The 27,946-nt window shown below is 45.5% G+C and overlaps 2 protein-coding genes across 5 annotated transcripts in view; both read left to right on the top strand.

Annotated features, from left to right (window-relative positions):
* Positions 1–18,924, top strand: part of TRAF3IP2 (TRAF3 interacting protein 2) — a 39,952-nt gene extending 21,028 nt beyond the window's left edge. Inside the window, exons 3-10 of one of the 3 annotated variants that reach the window (XM_081250932.1) lie at positions 2,334–2,526; positions 5,832–6,010; positions 8,058–8,146; positions 10,816–10,884; positions 11,989–12,105; positions 15,843–15,917; positions 17,837–17,893; positions 18,339–18,460. In XM_081250932.1, the coding sequence (XP_081107058.1) occupies positions 2,334–2,526; positions 5,832–6,010; positions 8,058–8,146; positions 10,816–10,884; positions 11,989–12,105; positions 15,843–15,917; positions 17,837–17,863 (749 nt within the window). In that variant the 3' untranslated portion in view covers positions 17,864–17,893; positions 18,339–18,460. Of the gene's footprint in view, positions 1–2,333; positions 2,527–5,831; positions 6,011–8,057; positions 8,147–10,815; positions 10,885–11,988; positions 12,106–15,842; positions 15,918–17,836; positions 17,894–18,338 lie in introns of all 3 variants that reach the window. The other 2 variants (XM_081250931.1, XM_081250930.1) reach the window with 2 other exon arrangements.
* A 683-nt stretch (positions 18,925–19,607) lies between these two features.
* REV3L (REV3 like, DNA directed polymerase zeta catalytic subunit) overlaps positions 19,608–27,946 on the top strand; it is a 247,878-nt gene continuing 239,539 nt past the window's right edge. The window contains exon 1 of one of the 2 annotated variants that reach the window (XM_081251232.1): positions 19,608–19,713. The gene's annotated coding sequence lies outside the window, so the exon portion shown is untranslated. Of the gene's footprint in view, positions 19,714–22,771; positions 23,083–27,946 lie in introns of those variants that run through there. The other variant, XM_081251233.1, reaches the window with a different exon arrangement.

The following is a 27,946-nucleotide window of genomic DNA, read 5'->3' as shown; positions in this document are numbered from 1 at the left end:
CCGCGGAGCGGCTGGGCCCGTGAGCCATGGCCGCTGAGCCTGCGCGTCCGGAGCCTGTGCTCCGCAACGGGAGGGGCCGCAGCAGTGAGAGGCCCGCGTACCGCAAAAAAAAAAAGAAGAAGAAGAAAGACAGCCAGGATAGCTGGGGCTTGGTGAGCAGAGTATAGTAGGAGATAAAATCAAGAAGGGCAGAGACCCAACCATGCAAGGTGGACTTTAAATGCAATGGGAAATCTCTGGAGGGTTGTACCTATAGCTGGTTTTGTAAATGGTCCACTCATACAAGACTCACCTAAAACCATGGCTGGCCTGGTGACCTGAGAGCAGTGGCACTTTTTACCCTGTTCTAGCTGGGAAAGAGCAGCAGGAGAGACCAGCCCTGTAGCCCTGAAACTCCAACTGGAGAGCTGGACCCCTTGGAATGTGTCTGACCTGCCCCAGGAAGGCTGTAAAAACAAAACCTCGGTGGTCTATCTTGTTCTAGACCACAGGGGGCTCTGTGGTCCTGTCTCCCCATTCTTAGAGATGCCTTCCATGTCCTGGTCTTTATCAGCCAAGGGGCTGGGATAGACCCAGTCAGATCCTTTTATTCTCCTCCCTTTCCTTAAGCCCCTAATATCATAAGCAGGCCTAAGCAATAGCAGGGCAAGGGTCACGGTCAGGGCCAGGAGACAACCTGGGTTAAGAGGGGTGTGGTCAGTTTTGCCAAAGGAAGCAGGACAGGAAGGACCTAGCTGACGTCACAGGTCAGAGCAGACAATAGACTAAATCCAGGGATTCTGACCATGCTTGAGAGACTGGCTTGGGCACATTTCCAGGGTCACTCAGCCAAGTTTCCTGAGTCCAGATGGTGGGGCCACACTAGTGAAGTGAATACACATATTATTTGTCTTCTGTACTTGAGGCCAATAGTCCCCTAGATGTTCCCATGAAAACTTCAGTGGTTCCTGACTACTTACCAAACTAGGAATAAAGTTCTTAACCACGTTCTCGCTCCCCACATTCTGGTTCCAACCTTCTTTATCTGTTACTTTCTGGCTCACTTCCTAGTTTTATTTCACTTTACATCCCGGCATGTATGCTACCTACACAGCAGGCAAATTGGTTATTATTTATATAATCAGAAAAAGAATAAAGACCAATAAAAATCTTTTGAAAACCAAGGTTCTTTCTTGCCCTACCTAGCTATGCCTCCTCCATCATCCAAGTTCTTACTTGGGCAGAGGTGGCAATGCTTGGATTACCAGGATGTGCTCATGGTTCATTGTGCAGGGTTATCCACTTGGCTCTCTCCAGTCCCTCTCCAAGCTAGGCCCACCCCTAAGATATATCAGAGCTCTCAGATTTCCCACACCTGAGCCCCTTTGGGCCTGGACAGTTCCCCCAGAGCCTTCCTCTCCCACCCTTCCTGGGTTCCCTTGCATCCCCCCTCTGACCTTCACTTCTCTTCTCTCACCTGGTCAGGCAGGTTGCTCTTCTTCCTTTGGGACTCTGCTACTCCTGGGCCTGGCTGGGACCAACTTTCTCCTAGGTTACAAATTCATATAAATCACTGCCAGGCCTGGCTTTGCTCTGAGACTGCCCTCTTCTAACTGCCCTGGCCCCAGGTGCACATAGCCTTTAGCAACAGAGGACTGAGAAAGTTGGGAGGTGTTGCCAACTGGTTGGCTACTTCCCAGAGGTATGAGCCAAGTTTTCATTCATTTACTTCTTCTTGAGGGATGTGTGTGTGTGTGTGTGTGTGTGTGTCCAGGGAAGGAAAAGAGCAAGTAGTGATTCTGTATCTATCCTGAGGATAATTTCTCCTAGCCTTGGGTTCTAAAAACTTGGGGAATTATGGTAGGAATAGTGGTGATCTGGGCCCCTTGGGATGTATCTCACCTGCCCCAGGAAAGCTGTAACAGCAAAACCGGGGCAGTATATCTTGTCCTAGACCAAAGGGGTCTCTGTGGTCCTACCTCCCCATTCTTAGAGATGCCCTCCAAGTCCTGGTCTTTATCAGCCAGGCAGCTGGAATAGACTCAGTTTGGATTATTTTAAGCATCTTATTTAAATAGGGGCCTATGTGAAGCTTTGTACTTTCCAATTAGAACACCAAACTCAGGATTTCACAGACGTTTTTATTTAGGAAAAAAATAAAAACAATGACTCAATTTCATGAAAGCAATCAAGTAAATAATAGTACAGAAATATGGCAAACATCTTAGAGGTGGTCAACGTTATCTGGAACCCTCAGTTGGTATCAAGACAAAAATTTGCGCTGAGCTTACCTCTCCTTTCACACAAAGGAGCTCGGGTCAGCCTTCCCTGTTTTCTTTGCTGTCTACCTGCAGATGGCCACGACTACCCTCGAGCAGCCTACCAGCAAGTGATCCAGCCGGCTCTACCTGGGCAGGCCCCACCTGGAGCCAGTGTGAGGGGCCTGCACCCTGTGCAGAAGGTTGTCCTGAACTATCCCAGCCCCTGGGACCAAGAGGAGAGGCCTCCACAAACAGACCACTCCTCCCTAGGGCTCCTGAGGTATCAGTAAGTACGATGGGGCCAAATTTCAAACAGTTCTAACATGAAAAAGAATGATGCCAATGCAATCAATATGTATCTAAACTCTCTGTTGGTTTGCTACCCAGGCTGCTGACCAAGTCACACACTGGAACGCCCCACATAGACTTTTCAGGTCAGGAGGAAAGGGAAACTGGTTGATAAGAGTCTCTTTACCAGAGACATAAAGCCACTGGTGACTAGTCAAAATGCTCTTGAAGGAAAGGCTCTTAAGATGCTAAGTCACACCTGCTTCTTTCACTTTCAGATCCCCTGGCCTTTTAGCCCACGAAATAGGTTTTTATTTTTACTATGACTGACTTCCAAAGCTGTGAAGTTCTTTTTTATATCCTTAGTTTCTACACCTGTTTAAGACCATTTCTTACTTTGAAATTTTAAATTCAATTCGTTCTTAATAGAAATTTAAAATAACCTGTTATTTTCTTTTGTAATAAAAGAATTCACACATGTTGAACACCATTATTAGGTCTTTCCGATACTTCTTCCAGAAAAACAATTTTGGTTTTTCTTGACTTTGTTTAATTGTCTAATCCTTTAACCATATTTCTCTTCATTGTTCTTTTTTTTATTAATTTATTTATTTATTTTTGGCCGTGTTGGGTCTTTGTTGCCGCATGCGGGCTTTCTCTAGTTGCGGCGAGCGGGGGCTACTCTTCGTTGCGGTGCTCGGGCTTCTCATTGCAGTGGCTTCTCTTGTTGTGGAGCACGGGCTCTAGGCGCACAGGCTCAGTAGTTGTGGCTCGTGGGTTCTAGAGCACAGGCTCAGTAGTTGTGGCACACGGGCTTAGTTGCTCCGTGGCATGTGGGATCTTCCCGACCAGGGCTCAGACCCGTGTCCCCTGCATTGGCAGGCAGATTCTTAACCACTGCACCACCAGGGAAGCCCCATTGTTTCTTTTGACTCTTCAAGTTTTCTTTTTCTCTTAATTTATAGATCTAAAATATACAGGAACAACTCATGTAAATGGAGCTTCCTAATTTATGATAAAATTGGAAAGAGAGTAGTTAAAATGTTTGCTCTTGCTCAAGCACGACTTTTATATACCACTCAGAGTAAATCTATATTCTGTTTTGAGAATGGAATGAGATATGAAGGTCCTATTAAAGCAGTTTTTTCCAGAAATAGAGAAATCGGTAATCAGATCAAAAAGTTTACTGAAAGCAAAAAGCCCACTCTATTTACAATGGCAGATAAGGCACATCTGCCTTTCCTCTTCACTCAAAAGCCGACAAGCCCTCAGATTTTCTTTGCAGACAGATGCCTTATTTTTTTAAAAACAAAATTGCATGGAATTTATATAATGGAATTAAGTAATGATTTACAGCCAGATAAGCACTCTTGCAGAAAAAATATCTAAAAGTCCAAGAAAACAAACAAAATTTAAGCATCTTTATCTTTAGTGTTGAATAGGAGAGGCAATAGTAATTTTTAAATTAAACTTTTATTTTGGAATAATTTTAGATATGCAGAAGAATAGCAAATGTAGTACAGAGTAACTGCTTTTGTAACATCAATTTAAGCCTGCTATGGTCTCCTTGGATTTATTTTATCATTTTAAGATAATGAAAAACAAGTACAGGTAATGAAGCTAATTCTCCTCTTACTGGTTTTTTGAAAGAGAACCTTAATACAGAAAATTTACTCTGTCATTACTCTCCATGATATTGTTTTATATGAAAGTTTTTGAATATTATCAAGGCCTTAACATTGCTTTGTCAAGTGAGCAACCATCTTTTATAACAACTAAGCAACTTTGGGTACAAAGGCATTTAATACAAAAAGAATATGGAACTGGATCCCCATTAGATGAAAGCATATTTCATAAAATTTTTTTCTATATTAATATAAAATAAAAATAACTTCCTCAAACATCACAATTAGAAATATAATATAGTTGAGATTCTGTGTAATTTTATTTTAAATCTTGTTACATAGGACTTTCAGAATTTTTAAAATACTCTTTTGGGTAAAAATATGAAATCATAAGCAGCAATCTAGGCATATACACACAGGTTTTATATTCAAAACTTTTGTAAAATTTAGACTATAAAACAATTTCAAACATAACAAATAACAAACATTCCTGTTCCCACTACCTAGGTTTTTTAAAATGGTAACAATGCCACATTTACTTCATATTTTTTTGAAGAAATAAAACATTACAGACACAGTTTTAGTCTCCATATCAGTTAGAATTCAGTTACAGAAAACAGAAACAACTCTAGCTATTGTAAACAGAAGGGATTTAATATAGGGAATTGGGTACTTACAACATTGTTGGAGCTTGGAGGAACGAATTTTAGGCTGGGCTTCCAGGAATGATCCCAGAGCAACGTCACGGAACAGGAGACCAAAGAGGCTGCTTCCTCTGGCATGGTCAGAGAGGCGGAGGCTCAGAAAGCCACCGCGGAGCTCTCCATTCTAGGCCACGCTGCCACAGCACAATCCAGAATCCGGAAGCTGCCACCACCTCAGCTACTGGAAACATTTTGTTCCTGCTCGGCCTGAACTGGCAAAAAAACGGATGCCCATGCCCTGCCCTTGACACTGTGAAGCTGTAACGGGACACTGGGATGCCTCCTGATGAACTTGGCACCTCCTGATAGACAGCCCTTAACAACAGAAACCACAGAAGTGGCAGAAGCTTGGCCTCCATTTCCGTCTACCTTCCAAATCTCACACGAGTGCATCTGGTTGTTCCTCTCAGCAGACTGTTCATGGGAATATTGTGGTGACCAAAATAATAATAAAGATGCTATATAATAATGGGGTACAAACCTCTTTAAAGGGTCTTCAGAATCAGATTTTCATTTGTATATTAACATAGATACTTTTAAACCTACATGGTCTTTTCTATCTTTTGAGATATAATTAAATGTTATCTATCGTGAGCTAAAAGTTGTCTTTTTATCAGAATGCCTAAACACCAAACCTTGTATGTCACCCATTGTATTACTTTGTTTTGTTGGTGATCTTGTCTGACCTGTACCTGAGACTTATCTTCCCCATTAGACGGTCCTTAAATCGAGAAATCAAATCCTGCTTCCCTCTTTGACCCCTAGCACAGGCCCTTACAAATGGCAGCCAGCCAAATTGCTCATTGACTAAAATCTCTGCAGAAAAAAACTTTGTCCTTCTGGGTCAGGAAAGGAATGGAGGCAGAGGAGAAAGATAGCTCACTGGTATTTCCCATAGTCATTAAAGGCTTTCTGTCCCCCTAGGTTTGTGTTTATAAAACATTAACATTTACTGTGAATGTATTCCTTTCCAGGGGCCGGCTTTATAACCAGCCACCTCATAGAGCTGGTGCTCCTGAGGAGTCCTTGGAGTGTCCTGCAGAGTTGAGACCGCAGGGTCCCCAGACTCCATCCCCAGCTGCTATCCCTAGACCCCCAAGTAACCCTCCAGCCAGAGGAACTCTGAAAACAAGCAATTTGCCAGAAGAACTGCGTAAGTTGTTTGCGATGTTGTTTTTTCCTTCTTCTTGTCAGGTCTTATACTTTAAGAGTACTTGATGATTATTCATCCATAATCTTGGATATCTCTCACATACTACACAGTGAAGTGAAATTTCCTTTTTTGCTTTTTGTTAAAAAAGTAACCAGCATTTTGTAGGACTGTTTGTAGAGATTCTGATACTACCTGCAATACTCACAAAGTGCTTAACAACTAGATTTTCTTCAACATGTACTCCAACAACAAATGACCCCCACGCTTTTTCCCTCTTCTAAATGATGCTCTTGAGTGGACTTGTCCCTGGTTAGATTGATTAGATGTCCATGTGGTATTGGCCAGGGATCTAGCGTCTCACCATAAATTAGCAGCAGCCTTCAAGAACGAGGTCATTTCCCGTAGGAATAAGCAATCTTGTGTGGAAAAAGCAGTCTCACATTCTCCATACTGCTTTACAACCAAATGCAAACTAAGCCTTTTATTTAAAGAAACACTCGACTAAGTGTCAGGTGATGATGCTTTTTCCACATTTTGCAGCCAGAACCAGAAATGTTGAAATATCACCAAAATGTTCTCATATTAAGGTCTGTCAGGACGGTAAGTTCCAGAAATCTTAAGAAAACAGTCACTACTTGTGAAATGGTTATATTCTGTTGTGCTTGCTGGAATTCTAATAAGCCCTTTCCAAATCTAGGCACTGCTTTGAACCAACTTAAAATTAAGCCCTTTGCATTTGTTAATTCCAACTGGGGGAATCGATGCTCTTTGGTCATTTAAGGCTCTGAAAGATTTCTATGACAATGATACATTGTTGTTTTTTATTAAAAATTTTTGTTTTAATCTTCTTAAAATCTTAGACATTTAAATTTCGAGCATTTCTGGAGAATGGAAGATGTTAGGATGTAGTCTGGGTGTCAGTTTATAGACCATATTTATCTTACCATAACCTATAAAGGGAGTCCTAAAATTCTTACAGAGGAATTGCTTGAATATTAGGTGTCGAGAAGAAAATAGAGTGCCATCAATATGCCTGGCTGCTTAAATGAGTCAATGTGACCACTGAACATACTTCCATTTGAGAGGTGTGCTTCAAAAAACAAGAGCCTAAGCATAGATAAGTAGGCTCTCTCCAACCCCTGCTTTCTTCTCCACCCTCTGCCCCAGGGCTTCCTGAGATGTAGCCAGTTGATTCCAGACTAAAAGCCAACACCGAGAGATTATTCATCTACCACATTAACACGCTAGCCAGATAATTTACCCAAGACTTTAGCCTGGGAAAACACTGGTTCTCACCCTGACTGGGTTAGGCTTACGGGCACAAGCCCATCTGCTCTAGGCTGACTCAGGGAGAAGCAAGGGAGTCAATGATGCTGGACCTGCCAGAGGCGGGCTCTCTCCTTCAAGCTGCTGAAGTTCTTAGTAACATTTCTGAGCTGCGCTTTAGTCTACTCCAACTTCCTGGCTTTCCCCCCACCGTGAGGGGAGGAGGGGGAGGAGGGGAGGAGGGGGAGGACGGGAGGAGAACCACTTTCTCCCTCTCCTCTCTTGCTCTTGCCAAGTTCAGGGCAGCAGGAGAGCATCATGAGATCAAAAGAGGACGCTGCTGGGTGGCCCCTCAGCAGGGCTCGACTTCCTGGCCCGCTGTGAGAGTATTTTGTGGGCACAGAGCCAAGTGTCTCTAATATACCAGGGGTGGCCTGATCTTAAGGCCCCGCAGGTTCTGGGTGATGGATTTTTTTGTTAACGCATCATGTGGTTTTTCAGAAGACCTCCTCTGCTTGTCTCAGCCTGCCAGAACTCTCTCTCCTTTTCATGCACCCTGAGCAGTCTGCATTCCCTTGGACAGAACCCCTTGCCCCTTTGGGCCTGCAGATCTATGTCCTGAGGACAGCAATTCACCCTGCTGTAGCCACAAGCCCTTAGACCACTCCCATCCTGAGGCTTCCCTTCATTAAGGACAAAAGACATTGCATACACTTTTCAAGTGTGGTTTAGAATAGAATAATTTGACTATTTTCTAATAAATGTGAAAAATCTCTCTTAGGGAAAGTCTTTATCACTTATTCTATGGACACGGCCATGGAGGTGGTGAAATTTGTGAACTTTTTGTTGGTAAATGGCTTCCAAACTGCAGTAAGTATTTTATCCAAAGAGAAGACTGAACTGTTAAAGTGAGTATAATGAAAAGAAAAACAAGAAAAATTATAAAGAGCTGTTGATACTTTAAGCTATGTTATTTGATTTATGTGATTATGAACTAAATGCTTATGGATTTAGGTAATTATTTTCTAGAGTTTAAACTATCCAAAGTCTCCAGCATGTTTTTCCTGCATGCCTTTTGAGCGACCCCAGTGCCTCCGAACAGCCAGAACGGCGTAAACGCTGAGCATGTATGCAGCTGGCGCCCGCCCTGAAGAAAATGCCAGGCTCTCGCTGCACTTGGCATCTTTGCCCATCCTCACCAATCATGCCCGCTTTGGTTATGCTTCCTGTGGTACAGGAGGCTGCAGGCTTCACCAGGTCACCTACTCATCTTACAGGGTCCTTTCGTTCTGCACTGGGTTGTGAGGTTTGCAGTGGAGGCCCCTGAAGCCTGGGGGCCCTGCTGTGCGAAGCTGCTGGTCCATCCACACTTCGCTGCAGCAGCAATGCTTCTGGACAGGGAGGTACCTGGCCAGGTTCTCGGCTGGTCTAGGCTAGTTCAGGAAGGTAGACGCCCCAGCCCTGCAGTTCACTGTGATCTTAGCCTAAGAAATCTCAGGAAACACATGCTCCTCAAGTCCCCTGCAGTGCTTTGAAAAAGCTCAGCTTAAACCCATGTAAGTTTTCCTTAGGATAAATAGAGAACCACAGGAGGCTACTTGGAGGACTGGCTTTCCTCAAGTGCTGAGATCGCTTCTCTTCCTTCCCAGAGACCTCCTCTGGGTATTTAGGGACAGTCAATTCTAAAGAGTGGTGAAAAATTAAGGGAAATATCTACAAATAGGAATGTTGAAGGATAAAGGATAAATGTTGACATTTAGTAGCTAAATGTCAATTTTAAAGATTATTTAGCATTTCTGAAACGAGTTTTATTCAAATTTTTTTTCAGTCTATAATTATTTTTAAATGGAAGTACATGAAGTTGTTAAAAGTATACACTTTGTACACTCCAACTTCATGACTATATAAATATATGACTATATAGAGACCAACATTTCAGTTTCTCATTTCTGGGATAAGAAACACTGTGGCAACCATGATATAAAATCAAATTACAAAGCATAAGGTCAACATTTCAGAAAAGATCTTACTTTTGGTCCTTTCCAAATAAGTGTACTGATTGTCTCTGGAGAAGAGGACAGGTTTTTGTGACCTTAACAATCGGGCTGCTTAGGCCAAGTTTAAACTTGTCCTTGGGGCTTCCCTGGTGGCGCAGTGGTTGAGAGTTCACCTGCCGATGCAGGGGACACGGGTTCGTGCCCCGGTCCGGGAAGATCCCACATGCCGCAGAGCGGCTGGGCCCGTGAGCCATGGTCGCTGAGCCTGTGCGTCCGGTGCCTGTGCTCCGCAACGGGAGAGGCCACAACAGTGAGAGGCCCACATACCGCAAAAAACAAACAAACAAACAAAAAAAACTTGTCCTTGATCCTCATCGTTCTGAAGCCTGTGGTAGAATCCCGTAGCCCCATCCTGGACAGCTAAGTTACTATATTGATACATCAAGATCCCCTTAGTGGAGAAAAATAAACTTAATGGGTAATTTAATAAAGGGATAATTTTCAAAGTTCTAGGTGAGTTTTAGGGAATCCACAGGGAATCAATAGTTCAATACCCCAGGACTAGCAAAAGCAGGAGTTCCTACCACCCTGAGGTCTAAAGAGGCAAGGGAACAGTGACGCCAATCAAGAGCACCTTGTGCACAAACACACTACTCTCTGGCTGCAGAACAAGTCTGAGCCCAAGAAAGACCTTCTTATTTAGTCTTCTGTAAAACAGAAAATAACTGGTTTTTCTCCCCTTCGAAGGCTTGATATTTAATACCAGTCTTTTCAAGGCCCAGGAGTTCTACTTCTTGACTTTCATCATAAACCTTTTCCCCACCATCTCAGTAATTGTTTTTGCGACTGTTTCTTGGACTTGTTTCAAGTTTCATGCAATCCTTTCAAAATATATAGATCGAAACTGGACATAATACCATAATAATGACCTGGCTAATGCAAGCAAAGTACCATATTGTATCTCAGTACGCGCCTACTACGCATCCATTAAAATGCTCCAGAATCATGTTTGCCTTCCAAATTACAGACATGTATATATATGCGTATGTTGCTGGCTTACATGCACCTGGTGGTCTACTATGTCTCTCAGATTTTTTTTTTTTTTTTTTTTTGCGGTACGCAGGCCTCTCACTGTTGTGGCCTCTCCCGTTGCGGAGCACAGGCTCCGGACGCGCAGGCTCAGCGGCCATGGCTCACGGGCCTAGCCGCTCCGTGGCATGTGGGATCTTCCCAGACCAGGGCACGAACCCGTGTCCCCTGCATCGGCAGGCGGACTCTCAACCACTGCGCCACCAGGGAAGCCCTGTCTCTCAGATTTTTAAAACATAATTACAAATACTAAATACTCAAATGCCTACTAATCTTGAAATAGGAAACATTTTAAGAAAATTGTATCTTGATTTTCACATTTACAGGCTCCTCCTTGCAAAAAGCATTAGTGACTTTTTCAGTCTTAAATATATATAGCCTCGTGTGCTTTCTCTTGCTTTGCATCTAGACAGAGCTTCTCATTGAGTCACTTTCCACATCTTTTTCTTGTAGATTGACATATTTGAAGATAGAATCCGAGGCATTGATATCATTAAGTGGATGGAACGCTACCTTAGGGATGTAAGTACATTCCAAAATTCTGAACTTGTTGTCTGGTGAGAAAGACAATTAGCTTGTGGAGTTATTTTATCAAAGAAGCACTGCCATACCCACCAAAGGCAAAGCTGACAAAGTACCAACAAAGCTTGCCTTGTTGGCAGCTGTGCAAAGACTTGGAAAGGAAGGATGGGGTCACCCTCCTGGACATGCACAGGCAGGAAGTAGCTGTGAACCAGACTCAGGTGGTTGATAACAATCAGAGCAAACAATTTTTTGACCAGAATAGGAAAGGAGGAAATGAAGGCGGGGAGTGGGGAGGGAGCGGCAGAATTCAATTGAATCTGAGGCCACCCCAAATGTTTTGTGGGATCAGGCTGAACAGGTTTCCAGGGCAGCCTCACAGGCCGTGCAGCACATTGCCCACACCCCACCCCAGCCCCCGACACCCCCTCACAGCCTTGTGATTTGTTTTCCACTGACAGAATCTATACCGACCACTGGGACACTTTGTGCTTTAACAAGATAGAAATTGATTGCTGCCAGCCTGTCCGTGTCGGCCGCCTCTTTCGGAGGGGGTGGTGGGCGACAGAGTCTCAGCAGGCTGGGGTTTTGAGGCTTTTCCTTTTGTCTGCAGCCTGATGTTTGCTTTGTGCTGAAGGGTCTGCTCCTAGGCAAGCAGGGCAGTCAAGGGTGCAGTAACTGACAGCTTAGATCCCGCTGCCTGAGGGAGGGGGTTTTCATCGTTGCCGTTGCAGAGCCATTTTGCCACAATGCAGAGTCACTTAGTGATTCCGGTTTTCATTAGACATTTATTAGCGATGGTTGTAGAAATCGGTGGGCAGAACCGCATCCATCTAGGAGAGCCGGAGCCATTCGCTCTTGGTGTTTGAAGGGAGCTGGGGAGGGAGACGGGGGTGGGGGGTGGGGGGTGGGGGGTGGGAGGGGAGGCGGGAGTCTGCCTGGGCTGGGGCCGTGCCTTTCACTTTCTGAGGATGGAGGCTGGCCCTCCATCGTGCAGTGTATCAGAGAAGGCTCACAGTCCTGCTGGCCGGTTTCCAGCCTGCCTTCACCAAATGGACCACACTCCACACTTCCATAAACATGCTTTCTCCCTCTCATTAACAGAAGACAGTGATGATAATTGTAGCAATCAGCCCCAAATACAAACAGGATGTGGAAGGTGCTGAGTCGCAGCTGGACGAGGATGAGCATGGCTTACATACTAAGTACATTCATCGAATGGTGAGTGAGGAAACCACAGCACCTCGCCGGCCCTGGGCCCTCGGAGTCGGGTTCTCTTTTCTGTGAAGGCCTGTCCTTCACCAGAGATCAACTGAGGAAGGCCGGCTGATGGGTGAAGAACCCCCGCAGAGGCGGGTGTTGGTTCTCGCTCCGCCTACCTTCGGGGCCTGGGGCAAGTCCCCACATCTCTGGGACTCAGTGTACGTCTCAGTAACAGGGAAATTAATCTGTGATCTCTAAGTTCCAAGAATCTGGAAAGCAGTGCTTCGCTGGCTTGGTTGTTTATCAACAAATGTGAAGCCTGGGGGGTGCGGTGGGGTGGCGGGAGACAGGGCCATGAGGGGGGTGGGTTCCTGAATCTGTGTCCTGTTCTGTCCCCTGAGTAGCACAGCCAAAAGGACACCGCCTGTTGTGTCAAAAGGGACTGTTCAAATCTGGCTTCCTCCTGCACAGGCTGGGTGACCACTGGCCAAAGGCTTATACCTCTTTGTGCCTCCATGTCCTTATTCAGAAAATGGGTCACTAACACCGTGTTGTTGTGAAGATTGGATGAAATAATGTCTGTGGAGCATATGGCACAGATCAGATGCTCGGTCAAGGGAAGGGATGGTTCCGGCTCATGATATAGGAGCAACAGCTGAACTATGGGGGCCTGGTCAAACTAAAACCAGGGGGAGACATTTATAGGAAGTTCGACTTACTCAGCATCTGACAGAACATTCTGGCTGAAAGTATCACCAGCTTTGGAACTGGCTGTGTTATGGGCAAGCAGCCTCCCTGCTTTTCATGACCGTATAGAGCCTGTGGAGACGGTGCCTGCTTGACTAGGATGCCGGGCTAGACTTGTGACTGTCACACTCTCCTGTAGAGTCCCTCCGGGTGCCCATATGTGCTGGGGGCTCTGGGCCTCCCACCCCACCCAGAGCTGTCTGCCTTTCTCAGGCTGGTTTACCAAGGATTCTGAGACTTAAAAAGGCTTGAACTCACTGGTCTAGAACGTGTAAGCTCCATTTCAGCTCGGACATTCCACAAGGGGGGAAGGCACCTGGAATGGGCATAAAAGGTCACTGATTAAGACAGGAAGGTGGGGCAGGAAGCAGACGTGGCCCGGATGGAGTAAGTAAGCAGCACCAGGCAGGAGGCAGTCAGGCGGTCAAGGACATGCAGCTTCACCTCAGGGGAGGCGGACTGAAATCCAGGTCTGTCCTGTGGGTCGGGAGCACCGGAAAAAGGCAGGCTGGGTGGGTGGGTGTTCCCCATCTGGGTCTCCAGGGTCTCTGGCTCCTCTTCTACCAAGTGCGGACCACTTACTTGAGCTCAGAACCAATGCAAAGCAAAAGCCGAGGCAAGGTAGGGAGGTCAGAGAGTGAGGCCAAGGAGTCAGGAGATAAGTATCCCTCCTATTCCATTCTTACCCAGCCTAACAGACCCTGGCGGGGCCCAGGAAAGCCACCCTTTCTGCCCTAAAGGTCATGGCTGGCTCTGGGTGCTGCTACCCCTTGGCTGTCTGCATGGCCCCGAAGCACTCATCTCTAGGAACTGCCAGTCCTGGAGCCAACAGCTCTTGGGTGTGAAGGGCTCCAGGTCCTGTCAAGCTCTGCTGGTGTGTGGTGACGCCAGGCAGTAATAGGCAGCTGAACCTCAGGGCTTTCCTGACGGTGCCCAGCCATGAACCAGATCGTCCCCAAACTTGGTTTCTTGGGGCAACAGTGTCTCGGGCCCTTCCTCATCACTGGAGCGGTCGAAGAGGCCAGCTGCAGAAGGGCCTTCCTGCCCACCTGGCTGACTTCCTGGTCCCCTCCAGGCAGCAGGAAACTCCAGGACAGAGGGAGCGAAGAGGTACCCATGAGTAACTGCATCATAGAGCTAATGGCTCCCAGGAGGCCCATCTCTGGAAACATAAGAGATAATAAAAACGCACCGCCGCCCGGGTAGCCTACTGGACAAGCAAAATTGTACAGTATGCAGTGTCCTGGAAGTCAGGGACTAAATCCAGTTCTTCACTTTTAACTTACAAGCCCTACACCCTTCCTCTCACTTGTTTGTACTCGTGTGGTTGGTGCTTTTAGTTGCACCTGACTCGGCCCATTTTAAAATATGCCTTTGGTGTCATCTTCTGATTTTTAATGTGAGATGGCTCTGAGAAAACACCTCATGGAAGATTCGTGTGTGTTGTGACTGTGTGTGTGTGTGTGTATGAGTGTAAGGGTGAGTGTTTATGAGGCTGTTTCTATGGTGATTTCAGTCATCACTACTGTCACTTTCTTCTCTGTTCTGTTTTTATTCCCATGCATGGTGAAGACTTCTCAGTTATAAAAATCAGTTGGAAGATGAGATAGTTGGGAACACGTAATTCCTCATCTCCTTTGTCATCAGATGACTGCAAGCTTTGTGCTGGTTACAGGATTTGGAAGGCTCTAACTCCTCTCACGTTGAAAATTCTGGTTTTGATAGAGTTCTTGGCAGCTAAATCTTGCAGGGCCACCACAGTGTCAGAGCAAATTGGAAGTGGTGTGAGAAACCTAAAGCTTGGCAGACGGAGCTTTCCTCATTGACCTCCTAGCCTCGCCTCCCTCGGCCTCCCTTGCCCTCCTGTGCTCTGGCCTCAACGCATTACTAGCTGGTCCCAACCCCACAAACATTCCTTCACACCTCCAGACATTTGCTCATGCTGTTTCCTCTGCTGAGAATGTTCTTCCCCTCACTCCATTTTCCCTGCCTGACCAAATTCTTATTTTCTTTTAGTATCCAAATGACAACTCCCTTGTAACTCCTTCAAACCACTGGTGTAGAAAAGGATGGCCCCCCCCCGGGCTTCCACAGCGATTTGTTCACACCTTTCACACTGCACTGTGGTCGGTAGTTTTCCTTCCTGCCTGCTCATTAAACTGCTGGCTTTGTGAGGATAGGAATTATATCCGTGGTGTCTGATAAACTGGTTCTCAAAAAAAAAAAAAAAAAAGGATCCTGATTTGTAGCATTTGCCCATTTCCATGGTACAAATACTCTCACATGGCCAATTTCAACCTACCAATGTGAAGTCACTGAACACAGAATTGGGAAAAGATGAGTGGCTTCTGTGAACTGCTGTGAGGCAGCTCAGCACACTCTGTAAAGTATCCTAGTCCTTGAAACCCCAAGTCCAGCACAGAGCATGACTTTTTTTTTTTTTTTTAATCTCAAATAGGTCTTTTATTTTTTACATATTTTAAAAATATTTGACAAGTGGTTTTCAATAACAGTAACAATAGTTCCTTTATTTTCCTAGATATTCTATTCTTTCTTGTTCCCTTAGGTGTTTTATTTTCTTATGTATTTTATTTGGAGAAGGGGTCCTTACCAGACTGTCAAAGGGACCCATGGCATGAGAAGATAAAGTGAGTGCCTTTAGAAGACTGGGGAGAGACAGAAGCTGTTGTTAAAGATATGCACAAGATGGAGAGTCCAGTGCGAGCACGACCGGGGCACTGGGGTGCAGGGCCTGCCTTCACAGCATGGGGGAGAAGGTGGTGGTGCTGGCCGGGCCCCCTGACCACAGAGCATGACTTTCAATAGGCCTTCAATACATGACCGATGAATGAGCAAATGGCATACGTGTGTGATGGAGAGTTTAAAATTATGAGTGTGTGGCCCTGAAGGAAATCAGAATAAAAATCCCGTGCGGGCTTGCATGATCATGAGTACCACTGACTCATCCTCATTCCTGAAATTAATCCTTCAAGTGTGTTCTCTTCCAGATGCAGATTGAGTTCATAAAACAAGGAAGTATGAACTTCAGATTCATCCCAGTGCTCTTCCCAAATGCTAAGAAGGTAAACAAACAAACGGTTTGTTATCTGGGATTAAAAGCTTGTCAGCTCTTTATCCATCCTTCGAGATAGCAGTGTTGCCAGAAAGATCAACGGGTTGTAGCACTCAGTTGAGCAGCATGAATCAGGAAGGTTTCAGAGCTTTACCTGATAGACCATCCTAATTGTTCAAGCAGCCATCACACACAAAGAAGTAGTTTGTGTTTTAACTCATGAGACGAAAAGAGACTGTTCATCTGATACTTCTTATCTCTTGCACATAAAAGTCGAGATGTGTGCATGTTTTGCAGGCTGTTCCACGGAAATGTTTTGTTGCACATAGTTCAGCTCTCAAAGCTGTAGAATATGGGAATTAAACCTACACAGTTACCGAAGGGAACTTTGCTATGGGTCATATGAGGGTTTTTTCACTGGAAGGGCAGGCCAGCAGATTTGGAGAACGGGGGCAAAAACATCTGAGGTCCCAAGCCAGGCTTGGAGAAGAGAAGGCAGCATTGTAAGAGACATCGTGGGAGCCAGACCACAGCACCCTGAGCTCAGGCCCAGCCCCACCCTGGAGGATCCCTAGATGTCAGGACTGCACTGAGACTTCTGCCCTGGGTCGGGGAGGGTTCCATTTATGGGACCGGGACGCCTGGGGTTGCGCAGTTCACAGCCTGCCAACAGTGTGCTTTCCATCCCTCGCCCAGGCTCTGACTGCTCCCACTGCAACAGGTCCTTCCTGGTCTCCCTGTCCTCTTTGACCCTGTACAAGCCATCCTCTGTCCTGCCATCAAAGAAGTACATCCGAAATGTCGATCTGATCTGTCTCTGTCCAGCTTAGAGATTTTGTGGTGGTTTCCTACTGACTACAAGATCACATTGGTCTTATTTAGTATGGCATGCTTGGCCCTTCAGAAGAGGGCTGTGCCGCTTGCCTGGCCTTCCCTCTTGCCACCGTGCGCACAGATGACACTACGCTCTGGGCACAGTGGCCTGTTTCAGCTTGCCCTCACACACGCCCCACTCTTTCCTGTTTCTGTGCCTTTGTACTTGTGCTCCCGCTGCTCTGCAGTGCCGTTCCTTGGTTGTGTGTCCGGCGAACTCTTGCTTATCCCCATAGCAGGCAACCCCTCTAGCCTCTCCTCCCCCGAGCCGATGTGCTGAATAGACCCTCTCTTGAGAGCTCTTAATTATAGTACCTTGAGTTAGTGGTGCGTGGCTGGAGCTGGAGCTGTTGGGAGTAATTGTTTAGAATTACTGGAGCGTTATGGTGATAGAAAAAAGCAGACCAGCTTTTAGTTGGTTTTGTTAATGTTTTTTAAACTTCTTCAAACAGTCCCCTTGTTTACCCGCTCTCAGGGCAGACTGCTCCCCCCGCCCCGCTGCCCCGGCCCCTTGGCATGTTATGGCCTAGAAAATAGTTACATTTTGACTCCATCCTAAGACTGTGAACTCCTCAAGGCAGTCATTGTGTCTTTTTCATTTGGGCATGATCAATACCCAGCATGGTGCCTGACCTACAGCAGGTGCTCCATCTAAGCTCATCCTGCAATCCCCAAAGGAGTCCTATCTACTCAGCGAAAAATCTCTGAGGCCCTATCTGATACAGCCCCCTCTACTTCCACAACCCCTCCCCTACTCTCTTTCATTCATTCTTCTCTGGCCGCACTGGCACGCATGCTTCCCCCACAGGGCCTTTGCACTGGCTCTCCTAGCTGCCTGGACCCAGACATCCACAAAGCTTGCTCACTCTACTCTTGTCACGTCTGTCTTGTTTTCTCAGTGAGACCTCTCCCTCACACCCTATTTAAAACTGCAAATCTTTCATCCCTGCCCAGCACTCCCTACCCCTTTTCTCTGTTTTATTTTTCTCCACAGCCTGCATTACCGTTGAACCCACTATACATTTTACTTATTCATTGTCTTTCTTTCCCCAACAGAATGTCCACTCCCCGAGGGCACTCTGAAACTGCACCCTCACGATCCCTGGCTTACAGGTTCTGCTTTTGCCTGATAACTGGGATCTGGTGGGCTTCTTCTTCTGTGAGCCAGCCCTGTCGCTGGAGTGAAAGGATAATGAATTAGGTTAAGCCCAAAGCCTTGGCACCCTTCTGCGGAAGCCACAGGGGAATTCACATCCCCCTGCATGACTTCTGTCCTACATCTCAGGGTGGTGAAAAGCACACTGAGATGCAAAGGGCAGGTAGCCTGGGAGACTGAAGGAAGATGCTGGACACACGTGCTCTCCATAACAAGCTACACAGCTTATACCCAGAGCCAAGAGCCTTTCACACTCGAACCCCTTCCAAAAGCAAAACGGTACAACCCCCAGAAGAATTTAGTAGGAGACGCCCATGAAGGAAAAATTGGGAACTGAATCTGGGATCTAGAGTCCAGGCTTTTCTCTAATGGCTTTTGCTTCTGTCACTCTCTCTCCCCTAGGAGCATGTGCCCACCTGGCTTCAGAACACTCACATCTACAGCTGGCCGAAGAATAAAAAAAATATCCTGCTGCGGCTGCTCAGAGAGGAAGAGTATGTGGCTCCCCCCCGAGGGCCTCTGCCCACACTTCAGGTGGTTCCCTTGTGACTCCCTCCATCCCCAGATCTGGGGGCCATGCCACGTTTGGGCCCCTGTTCTGAGGACCACTCTTCTGGCTGAGGCTGTGTGGCAGCATTCAGGGCTGTTGTTTTCAGTCCCTCCCTGAGGGGCCCTCCCACCCCAGAAAACCTGTTCTGCAGGGTCCTCTTCCTCCCGGCCACCCCAGACCTCAAAGGACCTTGTCTTTGAAACAGAGGCCATGGATGCTCTGCTTTCCCCTCTTCTTAAGCCCACTGCAGGTTCCTCCTGTGTCCAGAATGGGCTCTCAGCACTTAGCAAGTAGACAGTACAAGTGACATTGCAATAAATGTCAACGACCACACTCTCCCATCGCTTTGGGCTACTTTTCCGAGTTAGCCAGATGCTGTGTGTCTTCAGACCAAACTGATTCATGTACAAATAATAAAATATTTACTCTTTTGTAAAATTGTGTTTCACTTATCTCAAAGGACATAGATATATATTAATTTATCTGGGCAGGTGCTTCCAGGGACGTCAATAAAGCTGCTTAAATAGAATATTAGACAAATGTAACAGACTACTTTGTATTAAAGAATTAAGGCCAGAGAGTTAAACAATCCCTTTTAACTTAATCTTGAAAGCTTTATTCCTGCAGTAGAATTTTTTGAACAAAACAACTTTGTACCACACACAACCATGATTCTAAATAAAATCATAGTTCTTAGGAAGATGAGTACTTATCAACTATAAATAAGAAACCTTGCTGATGAATTGCAAAGAACACTAGTTTTCTTTACATTATAACCTAGATGTCTACTGGGTGCAGTGAATGTCTTTGTTTTTAAAACTAGGAAAAGAAAAGAGAAGCTAGTATACCCGAAGTCCTCATTTGTAAGACTTTATGACGAGTACCTTTAGTGTCATACATAGCATTTGGGACCTGGTAAAACTGACGTGCTTGTTTAGTTAACTCAAAGTGCCTGGAAAACACCCCAGGCACAAACATCAAGGCTTCCTCCTCTCTTTTTATTGTCTTTTTTGGAGGTGACACCATCATTAAAGATTCTACACAGAGTTGTACAAAAATGGCATCAGCAATGATTACTCTGAAATGTTTCTAGTTTGTGGAGGTTTAATAATGTGATGTTATTACCCCTTCCTCACTTCAGAGGCCTGTCCTGAGCCCTCAGCCACTGTTCCTCCCCGAGGTGAATGATGAAGGAAGTTACCCTGGTCCTCTTGCATTCATCTGCAGGTATGCAGGGGATGGAAGTGGGCTAGGGCTGACTCAGTAAAAATAGCCTCTTAGCCTCAAAGCTTTATTCAGACCTAAACTGATGTTAGGGGTGACGTGTGCAGAGTTCAAGGCTAGAGTCTTGTCTGATATTTAGTGACTAACTGAAAACCTAAAATGTGATTTTTAATTTCAGTGACTGGTTTCAGAATATCTGCCTGGTTAGTTCAATTTCTGTATTATTCAAAGGCATCTCAGTTCATGGCTACAATCGAAGTATTAGACTAGCTCTTTCTCAGCTCAGTGCCCCCGGAATTGTTGTTGATACCCTTTTTCTTTGCTTCCTATTAAACAAATCACCTGTTTAAAGACTGAGCTCTTCTCGGAGCCGTGTCTGCGAGGGAGGCAGGCACTCTGTTTCAAACATTCCAGACCTTGTTTCGTGATGTTTTGCCAGGAGCCTTCTTAACCTCAGTCACTTCATCAGCCACCTCAGCCAGTTTGCCAAATGCCCCATTGTCACCATCAACTTTGCCAAATGAATTGCAAAGTCCTGTGACCACTGGGAAATGATCCAGAAAGAGTCTCTCAAAACACACGATCTTTCTGTTTCTTCTTAATGAACCAAGAAGAATCAGTGGGACCCACCTCCTCGTGGCAAATGAAAGAGAAGGAAGGTTAGACTGTGGGAAAATGCCACAAAGAAGAAATGCCTCTCCCCCTGAAGAGTTATGCAATATTTTTCAAGGTATATCGTTCTATAAGGGCCCACGAACCAAATAAACCACCACCAAAACGAGAAAGGATGAATGAAATCACCAACGAAAATTTAATTCCCATACCATTTATTTCTGCCAGGGAATCTTCAGTCTGGAAAGGACCCTAGAAATCATGCACCTCTGCAGCTGTGTTTTAGGCATGAGAAAAGCGAGGTGCAGAGGAACCGTGGCTCCGCTAAGCTCACCCTTGGGCTACAACACTCTGGCTTCCAGTCTACAGACATTTATTCGGTGAACCTAGAAAACTTTATGTTTTTTTTGGTTTTTTTTTGCTGTACGTGGGCCTCTCACTGTTGTGGCCTCTCCCGTTGCGGAGCACAGGCTCCGGACGTGCAGGCTCAGCGGCCATGGCTCACGGGCCCAGCCACTCCGTGGCATGTGGGATCCTCCCGGACCGGGGCACGAACCCGTGTCCCCTGCGTTGGCAGGCGGACTCTCAACCACTGCGCCACCAGGTAAGCCCAACTTTCTGGGTTTTGATGGTAGATTTATTCAACAAATGATCCAGTATCTCCTGGAGGTAAACTGAGCCTCATGAACATAGGAGAAGGCTGAGGGAAGATGCACCTCCGTTCTCTGGTGACTGGAGGATTAAACGATCATGTTGCAACTTGTTCTGTGGGAAATTCTTTGGGGGGTTAATTATTGCTGTACAGAGAGTGACTTTGCTTGAAGTAGTTTGGCATGTTTATTTTATCCTGCTATTCTATGAAACCAAGGCACAATTGAAACGATCTTGACACCTTCCAGAAGCTTACAGGCAAAACCCGCCAGTAGATCGATTTCTTTTCGTTGTATCTGGCCAATCTCCAAAACAACAACAATGAAAAGGCTTTTATTTTTTAATACTGTGATGGTCATCTTTCCCTCTCTCTCCTGTTTTTTCTCCCTCCCTCTCCTAATTCTACACGAGTGGTACTCGGAGTAATACTTAGCTGTTTGGAACACCTGCATTACCCTTCATGAGAAATGTGTGGGTCTGGCTAACTCTCCTTTGGGTGGAGGGAGGCTGCAAGAAGGGAGACACATCAACAACACAAAGTAGGCTCGCTCATTCAATACAGCTGGCACTGGGGAGGCCTGGTGCCCAGGCGGGACAGCATGTTCCTAACTTCATACTGATTTGTTCCATTTTCTATTGCAAAAGGCTTTCAGATAGACTCACTGGTGGGAGGCTTTCACTGACCCTGGGCAGTCACGTGCTGCCCACCCACCCACGTGAGCTACAGCCCCTCCATCTGTGATGGTGCATTTGCTCCCAAATCTTTAGCCTCAAACCAAGCAGGTGGGACCTGTAAGAGGAACACTATAGTGTAGTTTAGTTCTCTACGTAACTGCCCAAGAAGCTTCTGAGTCTGGGGCTGGGTCACACTTAGACTGGGGTGTGTGGAAAGTGATAGTTGAGCCTTTGCTAAACAATGAAAGTCTTGGAGGAGCGAAGTGTACCTGGGCAAATGAGACCATGTTCCGGACCTGCCTGCTCTTTTCTAGAAACGCTTGTACGGAAGGAGTAATTGCAGCCCCCAGATCTCCCAGGACTCGTAAACCAAGACCAGGAGGGCACACACTTCTTGTCCCTGGCCTGACCTCCTTTGCTCCCCTCACCAGGAAGGTGCTGACGGTGGCGGGGGTGGGGGCGGGGGGGGCGGCGTGGCGCGGCAGGGAGGGACAGGGAGAGGGAGGGCGAGAGGGAGAGAACTCATGCCTGATGGATCCCATTAGGCTTAGTGTGCAAAGCAAGTTGCGATGAAGTAGCTGCTCTGGTATGCGTCCAAAACTGCTGTTCTATTTTTAGTCTCTCCAGCGTGCTTCTTAGCCCCGCATTGTGCGCCTGGGCACCTGGATGGGCAGCGAAACATGGAACTGAGCCACTCATTTGTAAAGCTGGAAGGAAGGAGGCTGTTGATGCGGGGCTTGTTTATCGCTGACAGGGAAGGGAGACCTGGAATGTTAATGAGGACGGCTCTCTGAAGCATGCCTTCATGGTTAGCCAGGAGTTCAAAGGAAGAGGCAGGCTCAGTCCTGTGCCGAACAAATGTGAACCGTTGATAGAGGGAAGGAGAAATCAATTATGCTGTCGCAGGCCTCCATGTCATTGTGTTGCAGTTGTTAGAAAAGGTAGGACAAGGACCAGATCTCAAAAGGAAACAAAGCCACATGGCCTTGAAGTATAACGAGTTTGCCATGGCAACTGATGGAAATGAGCCTCCTGGGCACTGAGCAGGTGTGTTATCTTACAGAATAAATATACTTCTCTCACTCCCAGGTTTTTATAATAAAACCTGTGTTTGGATTACTTTCCCCTCCTCTTTGTTACCCAGAGAAGCTGGCGGTTGCTCAATCAGCCCAAGGCTCTAGTGAGGGAAATGTAATCGGTGTTATCAAAAGGGCTGCTTTCGAAAAGCTGGCGCTCGGCTTGGCTGCCAGCCTCGTAGCTGAGCAGCAGCTGGGCCACAGGTACCTGTCTGGCTTTTGCCACCTTCCAGGCGATGCCCGGCACAGAAGTCCACCTGGTCACGCATTCACTGAGGCGTGACAGGGAGGCCCAGCTCTCATCCTGGCACGGTGGTCAAAAGCTGCATTCTTCCAGGGAGAGGAGAAATGTGAGAAGGTGAGTCAGGGACCCGACCAATTTTCAGCGTCCTGTGTTATCCAGGATAGGGGTCAAGGGGTTCCTTGAGTTTAGAGATCAACAGATTCTATCTTCCAATCTGTTGTTATAACAAAGTTCAGTTACTCAGAAACTTGCAGAGAGCTGCTGTTTCCCTGAGCTTTAAATCATCCCTCTCAAATGGGGTCTGGGGTGGCAGATTCTCGTGTCTGAAATGTACACAAAATGTGGAGATTTTATAAAACGCTCCTGAGTCAGAAAGAAAAGTTGACTTTGTACTGTTGCAAGGCCAAAAATAATACAGCAGGATAGTCCTATTTTCATTGCTCTCACTTCGTGACTAAAAGAAAACTTCCACTCTGGCTTCAAATTGATTTTCAAAGCAAGATGCTCATTCATAAGAGGCTACTAGAACACGGACAATTCTAAACTAGGTTTGGGCAAAGCAGCCAGCCTGAGGAGAACTGTGCAGTCAGGGCCAGCCAGCTGAGTGCAGAAGTCTCAGGCAGCAGTTAATGCTCCACAGCACCTAAACCCCATCCCCTGCTTCTGTATGGGCTCCTTCTTTCCTCCAACGAGATGCCCAGCATCAGCTCCTGCCCCTCTTGTAGAGTCCTGTCCCCCCAGACGATGCCCCGGCTGCCCCTCCACACATCACCTTATCTTTGACCCTAATAAGAAAAAATAATGGCTGCCTGAAGAATGAATTTAAGCTGTGGTGTCAGTGTGGAAAGGGTTTCATGCACTAGCCCTCCCAGGCAAAGTGGTATCACCAAGTCCAGGCACTAAACCATGCTGATGCTTAAGGCGGGGGGCATTCCCACAGTCAAGTTTTTTTTGTTTGTTTGTTTTGTTTTTTTTGCGGTACGCGGGCCTCTCACAGTTGTGGCCTCTCCCTTTGCGGAGCACAGGCTCTGGACGCGCAGGCTCAGCGGCCATGGCTCACGGGCCCAGCCGCTCTGCAGCACGTGGGATCTTCCCGGACCAGGGCACGAACCCGTGTCCCCTGCATCGGCAGGTGGACTCTCAACCACTGCACCACCAGGGAAGCCCCCCACAGTCACGTTTTTAAAATTCAAGATTCTAAACTAGGTCTTTGGATACCAGCCTATACTTATTCTTTGAAAAGACACATGAAGCAGAAGTCTCTGATACCCCAGTGTGAGCATGAAAGTTCTGGTTCCATCCTGCTACCATTTCTAATGAAACTGTCATGTAAAAGCTAAACCAGAAAGGTCAGGGTTATGGTGGGGAATGGGGAGGTTTAAGCAGCAGTCACAGATCAGCAACCAACATCCAGTTATTTACTAAATGCCTACTATGTGCAAGGGGCTTATGCTTGGCACGAAGGTCAGTGATGCATGCTCTTGCCCTCCAGTTATTTAAAATCTAACTGGGGAGAGAGGCCATCATGTGGAAAGAGATCACCCAAGGCAGCGTACAGTAGACGCTAAGCAAACGGGCCAGCTGGTCCCTTTTCCCTGCTCCTTACTATGATTGGGGACTGAGCTCTCATTATGCAGTTTCAAGGTCAGATTTGCAAAGAAGCAGATGATTGGAGACTTCTCCTAATAAATAGAAGATGTGCTCACTCCTCTCCACATACACCTTTTAGATTATAATATTCAGGCCCTATAAATCACCATGTAAATGAGATCTGAGTTAGGAGACAGAATTTAAGAAATGGGAACGTATAAAAATGCATCACAGAGTGTGCATATTAAACCAGTAAATGACAGCGCAGCCCACAGGGCATACATCAGGCCTCTCTAAACAGCAGCTTGGACCCGTGCCTCAAGAAGCGCCAGACAATACTGCAGACCATACTGTAGTGGCAAGGTGAGGAAGTGCTTTTTACACTGCAGCCTCCACATCTGGGGGAGCAGAAACCTAGCCGGTGCTGGGATCAGCTGCGAGAGAGCAAAGGGATTTCTGCACTCTGTTGGGTAGGGTCTGGGGAGTGTTCGAAGTTGAGTCTGTCAGCTAAATATACAGGTAACTGAGCGAGAGAGCAGAGAATGATAATGTGCTGGAATGGGCAGAGAGACTTTCTCCATGAATGAGTATCGGCATGGTCCAGTTTTCCCAGACAAAATCTGTGGCAGAAAACTGACCAAGCTGGTCTGTGATGTGTCTTGACATGTTTCGTACTTGAGTGAGTGGTAATCAGACAAACCTGAGTTTGAATCAGACCTGTTCGCTTACAAGCTGTGTGATCTTTGGCAAGTTACTTTACCTCTCAGAGTCTCAGCCATTGAAATGGGGACAACAGAACCAACTCCTAGGGAGGTTGTCAGGACAAGGTAAGATGGGTGATATAAAGCTCCTAGAATAGTGCCTGGCACATAGTAAATAATAAATTTTCCTTCTTTTCTTGCCCTTTCCTTCTTGCTTTCCACCTCATAATTAATGATTATTTATGGGAACTTTGGATATTTTCTTATTTCTAAAAAGTCAAATAGCAAATCCTAACAACAACAAAAAACTTTCATTTTAAAAATGAAGCCTTAGGAGAGGTCAGCATATGAGCTTTTAAGCTGAAAACTTTCATCTAGTTTTTCAGAGAAACTAATCAGCACAGTTTGTTTTCTTAATAAGGCCTGCAAGAGGCCATAGCAGACTCAGAGCAATCACAGCATCTGGAGACAGCCTTCTTCCCTCTAGCAGCTTGCTAAGGAGCAAAACCCCAGCAGCACTGGCTTGGATGGTTAGAGTTATGACATATCAAACTTGGCAATGAGCTTTGACTTTAAAGGAAACTAACTTTAGAGATTCACAATGGGGCCTCAAAATTAGGATAATGGATTTGAAACTATTTTGAAAAGTAATTTGAAAGGCAGTATTGTGTTCATATTATACTATTACTTAAAAGGAAGTTTTGAATTCAGGTTGGGAAAACTGCTATGCTCTCCCCTGGCTCTGCTTTTCCAAGAAATGAGGTATCACTGCCTTTTCCTCACAGTCCACTGTGAACTGTGCAGCCAGGGAGAAAAGTGGGGGTGGGCCTAAGCAAACATTTAGATTGGAAATTAATTACCATATTGATTAGTGTTTCTTAAACCTCTTCCTTTTTTCCCAAAAGGAAAAATTTCTCTTGAGACCACCTTCTATGTTGACTTAAATAATTTTTTTTCATCATCTTGTTCCTTAAATACGTGCCATTGTATTATTAGGTATAAATGCTTTATACTTATAGCTCATGAAAAACTATAAGTACACAAAATGAAAAAGTCTAGACATCTGTTGCACACAGTGTGAATATACTCAATACTACCAAGCTGTACACTTAAAATGGTTAAGACAGTAAGTTTTAGGTTATGTGTTTTTTTTTTACCACAATTAAAACAAACCATAAGAAGAAATCAAATTTAACAAGCTAGATAAAAACAAGATCACCAGATAAATTCAAATAAGAAACATTAATTTAGTGTAAAAGTGGTAAAATTTTGCTGAAACTAAGTAGCCAATGTTGGATTTAATTACAATTTATACATGTAATTATAAAAGCATAATAAGATGCTTTTATGCATTTTATGTCTCAACTGTTGACCTAAATATTTGATTATGAGCATGATGGACAGTCCTTTGATTCGCAATCATTATCATTACCATAATTTTTCCTTCCATCAGGTTACTCATTTGAAACCATCAGTTGATGATTTTAATTGGTCCAACTCATCTCAAAATGGTTTTCTCCAAAATATAATATTGTTAATTATTTTTTTAAAAAGTTCATAACAAAAGTCCTTCATGGAGAATATTTGCAAGCTGATATGCCATATAAACACACACACACAAACACATCTGTCAATAATCTGAAAAAAGTGACTGCTTTGCCTAGCTTCTTTTGAGTTCAACCTATGATACCAAGAGACCTGTAATGACTCAGTTTTCTCTCTACTTTCCTCTATTTGAACTATTGTAAGCTTCATTTATACCAGTGCCATGATTCATTTGGCCTTCACTTTGCATGAGTGCATCATTTGTGTATCAAGTCAGCCAGCTCAGTTCTTTTTTCATCAGCCTGTGACAATTAAAGTAGCATGGTTATTTTTATGATGGAAAGTCAAAATTAATTTATTAAATAAGGACATAAATCTCATCACTGAGCAGTTTCAGATTTATAGCTGGTAAAAAAACGCAATATAATTTTTACTGAACAGAAATCAAGATGGTTTTTGTATTTTGATGCCAGGAATGCCAATCTAAAACTACCACCAATTTAAAAGTTAAATATTGGCACATTAACAATCATGTGGTACCAACCCAATTTTAAGCACAAAGCACCAACACTAAAAGTATGTGGTTGTAAAACGAACGTCCCAGATATGCTTATATTTTATAATGTAAGTTTTCTTTAGATCATTATTGAAATGAAAACACATGATTACTGATGGATCATCAATAATACATACACAGACCTCTAGTTTGAGGAAAAACTGATACTATATACATAGATAATAGAAATCTTTAAAGAATTAGAACACAGCAAAAGTGGAGTGAGGAGGGCATCCCACGAGTGGGATACCTGGTGCCAGTGTTGGGCCCAAGCAGCTCAAGAGAGCCACCCCTGCAGAGGGTCGGCTTAGCTCAGTGTCAGAGCCAAAGCAGGCTGAGAGGATGGCTCAGTGCAGGGTGGCCCAGGTGGGCTGAGGATTGAGGGTGGGAGGGGCAGCCCGGCAGGAGGTTTCAGAGCCCACGTGGGGTGAGGGGAGTGTTCTTGCAAAGGCATAGCCTAGTGAGAGATGTTGGCGTCGAGGCAGGGTGAAGAGGATATTTCAGAGCCCAGGTGGGGTGAGAGGAGTATCTGTGTAGGAAGGTGGTCCAGCACAGGTTGTTATAGCCAAAACAGCTATGTTACCTA

This window comes from Mesoplodon bidens (genome assembly GCF_964165515.1).
Source record: "Mesoplodon bidens genome assembly, chromosome: 12".
NCBI lineage: Eukaryota > Metazoa > Chordata > Mammalia > Artiodactyla > Ziphiidae > Mesoplodon > Mesoplodon bidens.
Note: the sequence above shows the minus strand (reverse complement) of the source record. Positions and strands in the feature narration are given on the sequence as shown.